Source organism: the organism of the source record quoted next, unplaced genomic scaffold (assembly GCF_019419815.1).
Source record: "Pyrus x bretschneideri cultivar Hongxiangsu unplaced genomic scaffold, Pyrus_bretschneideri_v1 Contig6, whole genome shotgun sequence".
Lineage (NCBI taxonomy): Eukaryota > Viridiplantae > Streptophyta > Magnoliopsida > Rosales > Rosaceae > Pyrus > Pyrus x bretschneideri.
The window spans coordinates 2,862,773-2,868,725 of record NW_025999798.1 but is presented as its reverse complement, the minus strand read 5'-3'; the positions used below and the strand labels follow the sequence as shown (position 1 = coordinate 2,868,725).

Here is a 5,953-nt window from a genome sequence, read left to right as displayed (position 1 = left end):
GGCTCCTACACATTAGAATTGCCGGATCTGCTATGGCCAGTCGTGGATACGCAGCAAATTCCTCACGTTTGATGCATGATGTGCAGGGATTCAAGATCAACTGTATATGTTTTATGGTGTCAAAGAATTTTTCGAAGACGCTTTTAATTTCATACGTAGCAGTTTGGTTTATAGGGGAAAGAACATATTGATAACGAAAAAAGAAGTTACACATAATTAGGGCGGACATAAACCTTACCCCGCATAAAATAGAGATTCAAAAACAATACACAAAAAAGAAGGGAGAACATAAACCGTACCCTTCTAGAAACGAAAATAAGAGAGATACAAAGAAAAGTGGGGGGACATGAAACCTAACCCCTCTAAAACCAAACCTAAAGGTCTACACCTGCAAAACAAGTTGGGAAACACCACAAAGTTAGGGAAAAAAAAAAAGTGAGACAAACTTGGATGCCAAGATGCACATTAATGCACAAATGAACAAATTGAAATGTAAAAAATACCTTCATTTACTCAAACACACTTCAACTGTCAATTACAACATCATTGATATCATTTGGGGTCATCACAAAAGCTTCTGGCCAAGGATAAGGTCCCTGATGGATTGCAACTCAGTTGCAACATCACTCATATCCTTTCGGTCTCTCGGGGATTCATCAAAACACGAGATTCCGATTTTGAATATTGAACTCAAACACACTTGGATTTTTTCAGCACTCATGATGCTGCTTTGGTTGGAAGTAATAGGGTCGAATAGTGAATCTGCAATTTCTGCAACTCGATGTGGCAAATCCATCTTGACAAAATTGTGAAGGCTCAAGCCGTCACTAAACATAGGGTCGGTGGGTCTCTTCACTGTAAACATCTCTAACAAGAGAATACCAAAGCTGTAGATGTCCCCACATGTTGCAATCTTGCTTCCCATGCCATACTCTACAATTCAAACATCACAAAAGAGCAACATGAACTCGTTAGTTAATTAACTTTATTTTTCCGGCCAAGTAAATGAATGATCAAAATGAAAACAGAGAATCACATGAAAATGTTTACCTGGAGCAGCATAACCAACCGTTCCTCGTATTCCAATGGAACTTGTTTGACTTCCCACAACGTTACTGGTCAGGTTTGAGAGAAATCTTGCCAGTCCAAAATCAGAAACAAGTCCAGTCAAGTCGTTTGCCAAAAGAACATTGCTAGGCTTGAGATCACAATGAACAATTGGTGCCTCGCAATGATTATGAAGATAATCCAATGCACAAGCAACATCAATGGCAATGTCTAGCCTCTGAAGAAAACTTAAATTTTTGGGTGTTCCGGCAGTTGGATGCAACCACTCCTCTAAGCTCCCATTGTCCATGAGCTCATAAACTAAAGCCTTGAAATCATTACCAGAAAAGTCCACACTTGAACAAGACGTTACAACCTTGACAAGATTCCGATGTCTGATATTTCTCATCGTCTCACATTCGGCTATGAAACTCTTAGAGGCTCCCTGGCGTAACATGTTAAACACCTTGACTGCAACAAGCTGACGAGTTCCATTGTCAACATCAAGAACTCCTTTATACACGGACCCAAAGTTGCCCATGCCAATCAGATTAGTTGAGGAGAACCCGTCAGTAGCCTTCAAGAGTGTTATATGACACTTGTAGAGTTCCCCAAAGCACTTGGACCTGCTCCTTTCCCTTTCTTTCTTTCTTGGAGCTTTGGTTACCTAGGTTTAACACAGTGACCCTCTGACGATGTCGCCTGCTGCATGTGACACCTTGCCATAGGCAGAACTGATGTGATTCGTTCCACGAACTCATGAACTGGTTGGGATCCTCCTTTATCTGGGCTTTGATGGCTAGCAATGCCATCCTGTCTGTTTCGCTCCCGTCTAGTCTCGGATGCAGGGAGGAGCTAAAGCAGCAGAGTAGGTTAAAAAGTGTGTGTAAAAAAACCAATCTCACAGCCAAAACCCCCATGTTTGAATTGGGTATGTGTGCATGAAGAGACTGAGAAATTGGTAGGTATGCATTTCACCTAAGGTTTCAGTTTGATATTTATAGAACTGCAAGGCATGAAGAAGTCGGATATAATCGCCGACGATGACTCACTTCCTGTTTCTTTTCTTTTCTAGAAAATTGACAAAAAAAATCTAGAAAAAAACCTTACAAATACAAATACATGGGGGGTGGGAATTTTATGCGGTATCTCATGAAAAGTCTCCGATCATAAGTAATTTTACGGGTATGGTAAATGCATTATTATTTTTATTACAACCCAAATTACCACTCAACGCTAAGGAGACATGAAAAGATTTGAACCTGTAATACAAAGGAGTTGTAGAGAAATATCATATCCACAACCTACACTGAGTAACTTTCCTAGTAGCTTCTCCACCATCGAAAATTTTGTCGTTGTGAAGGATGTCGTGGACAAAGGCCAAGTCATCTTGAAAGAAAATTCAAAGTCTATGAACATATCATTATGGCTGGAAATTAAAGTCTACATGGAGAGATTCGATTGTGACATCTGATTACATAATTACAAAATGTAATTATGTTCAACTTGTCAAATGTAATTATGTTCAAATGTAATTACAAATGTTTTTACAGAAATAGGTTTATGGAATTTTAAGGGTTCTTATTCCTATTTTGACTCTTGTAGTGAGAATCACAATAGGTGTACTAGTAATTGTATGGTTAGAAAGAGAAATATCGGTAGGGATACAATAACGTATTGGACCTGAATACGCGGGCCCTTTGGGAGTTTTTCAAGCTCTAGCAGATGGAATAAAACTACTTTTCAAAGAAAATCTTTTTCCATCTAGGGGATACTCGTTTATTCAGTATCGGGCAATTTTAATAAGCTATTCAGTAGTTCCTTTTGGGTATCACCTTGTTTTAGCGAATCTCAATATCGGTGTTTTCTTCTATGGATTGCCATTTCCAGTATTGTTCCAATTGGACTTCTTATGTTGGGATACAGGTCAAATAATAAATATTCCTTTTTAGGTGGTCTACGAGCTGGTGCTCAATCGATTAGTTATGAAATACCATTAACTTAATGTGTGTTATCAATATCTCTACACGTGAAGGAGCAAATTAGAACCTTTCGTAGCGTCAAAGTTGCAATATTTATACTAGTAGTGTTTTTTTTATTTTAATGATTGTAATTATGGATTATAATCCTAGATTAATGCATAAATTATAACTTTATAAGCCTAGATTATAATGCATGATCCTCGTGGCCTGTGTATATACATGCCAAGTCAATTAACAATTCATGAATATCTACACATACCTCTTATAGAGTGAAGTGTCAAATTTTCAAGGACGCCAAAAAGGCTGTTGAGACACCTCCTTTGTTTGAATCAAGAAGAGATCCCATCCGGATCTCTCCCACCAAATCCTAAGTATCAAGAGATCCGGGCCCTTAAAATTTAATACAATGGCTACAAATAGGAGGTCCCTCTAAAAATTATAATAATTGTAGTTGTTTGATCAAATTTCAAGAGTCCGGATCTCAGAATCCTTAGAATTTGATGGGACATATCCGAATGGGATCTCTTCCTGTTTGAATCAAATCATTCAATCCAAAAGGTGTGAATCAAAATCCAAAAATATCCATTCTCCTTTTACTTTTATCTTCATCAATATATATGAAGTCTCACAATTAGATATCTTCTGTCAATCATTTGTACTTGAGAATGTGGCAATTTTTCATTTACACTACCATGGAATACAACGAAAGGTCATACTTTCATAACGATCATCACATACAATGATTTGAAGATCTCCAACTTGTTTGACGATTTTTTTTTCTTTTTCTCTTCACTCTTTTACGTATACTGCATATACGTCTTACAACCCATAATCTTTCGAAACATTTTTTCTAACAATTGTATATAAAATTCTGTCTTTAGATTGTTGGAGCAATATTAGAAAATATGAAAATAACACAAGAATTCTAGTGATAATAATCATAAAGAAAATCACAACATCAATAGTATACAAGATTAATATAAACAACTAGAGATAAAGTTAGAAAAACTGACAAACTTAGAGATTGAGGCTTGCATAAATGCAATGTCCTAAATACATAATTTCGCCCTTATTCTTGTGCTTGTAGTTCGGTGGGCATCCATCTCCTATGATTTAACAATCTATAATCCGAAGTCAAAGCACTTCAATCTTCAAACTCTGGCGAACTTTATATATTCTGTACTCTTAAAACACGACTCGAAATTTGACACACGAAGCATGAGAGAAATGAAGTAGGGAAACCCTATTTCTCAAGAGTAGAAATTAACTCTAATTTTTCTACCTTAATATGATAGTTTTATAAGTTTATATAGCACCCAAGTACTTCTTGTTAAAGAGATGTAACTTTTCATCTATAAGTATACATTATTTGACAAGGGAATGCACCTAAATAACATAACCTTTCCAAAATATAGTTAACACTATTTTTCTTTTAATTATTAAAATTATATATTATAATATTTTAAAGGGTAAATGACAAAAAACTACCTCAACTATTTGTGTCATGACACTATCGTACCTGATCTTTTAAAGTTGATAATGTCATACCTCATCTTTAGAATTTGGTCCAATATTATATCTCCGTTAGCTTATCCATGAATTTCTCAGTTAAATGCTGATGTGGCTTGATCTGGGGCCCAGTTCCTTGCCTATATGGATTCCACATGGCACCACATCCAATGTTTTCCCGCCAAATGACATCCAGTTGAGATTCCCAATACACGTGGCTTTCTCACAGGACGACACATGGATATTCCATTAGAATTAAAAAATTAATTTAAATTAAAATTGAAAAAAATTAAAAAAAGTAAGGGAAGTTGTAAATTGTGCCTTTCGAATTGGTTTTCCCCTCGGTACACCTAAATCCTGTTGATATAATTCCATTCCTAATTCTAGAAAAACAAGAACCCTAACCCTAGTTCTCGCAACTCCAAATCTTAAACAATCAGATTAGAAATTGATGAAAAACCCAAATCATCTTGTCGACTCGCTTCCCTGACTTCGTTGGTGTTGGAAGGAGGTTTCATATGGGTTCCATTGGCTTTGAAGAAAAATCGAAGGATTCGACATGGGGTGGTACGTGCGCGAGGATCCCACAAAATGATGCCTACCTATCGTAAGCTTTTTTTGTGCTTTTGATGATTCCAAATGCATACTTGACTTATTTTTTGGAATGGGTTGAATGTGGGTTTTGTTTATTCTTGTTTGAAAAGGTGGATTCATGCTTGGTGAATTCAAAATGGTACCTGAGGTGTTGGAATGGGTTAAATGTGGTTTTTGTTTATTCTTGTTTGAAAATGTGGATTTATGCTTTGTTAATTCAAAATGGTTCTTGGGATGTTGGAATGGATTGAATGTGGGTTTTGTTTATTCTTGTAGCATTGTTTATTCTTGTTTGAAAAGGTGGTTTATGCTTTCTTAATTCGAAATGGTTACTGAGTTGTTGGATAATGGGTTTGTTGCTGTGTTGCTTTGTTTATTATTGTGAAGATAAGGTGGTTTGTTGCTTTATTGCATTGTTTATTCTTGTTGAGAAATGGTTAATGTGCTTTGGTTGTTTGCATATAGTTGTGGTTTGTTGCAATGCATTGGTTTTTGTTGTTGGCTTTTAAAATGCAATTAGTTGCATATAGAATGTTGTGCATTAGTTGCATATAGTTGCATATAGAATGGTTTGTTAGTTTAAAATGCAATTGCTTCTGTTTGTTGTTGGCTTTTAATTAGGGTTTGTTTTTGTGAATTTTAGTATATCCACTATTCTCTATTGAATTGTATCATGATGGGGAGATAAGTTATGACATCTACGTTGGGGGAAAAGTGACATATATAGATAACTGTGATAAATCATGTCACTGCCCGTGATAGATGACTTTTTATAGTTTTTTATAACTGTGATAAAGACCTCATATCCACAGGCGGAAGTA

At 36.0% G+C, this 5,953-nt stretch overlaps 1 protein-coding gene across 1 annotated transcript; it reads right to left on the bottom strand.

The window, feature by feature from the left end:
- Positions 1-508: 508 nt before the first annotated feature.
- LOC103950944 (probable LRR receptor-like serine/threonine-protein kinase At3g47570) lies at positions 509-1,588 on the bottom strand. The gene is made up of 2 exons (XM_018648332.2): positions 1,051-1,588; positions 509-933 (listed from the first exon to the last, which is right to left on the bottom strand). Exons 1-2 carry the CDS (start codon positions 1,586-1,588, stop codon positions 566-568), a joined length of 906 nt encoding a protein of 301 aa, XP_018503848.2. The 3' UTR covers positions 509-565.
- Positions 1,589-5,953: the final 4,365 nt, after the last annotated feature.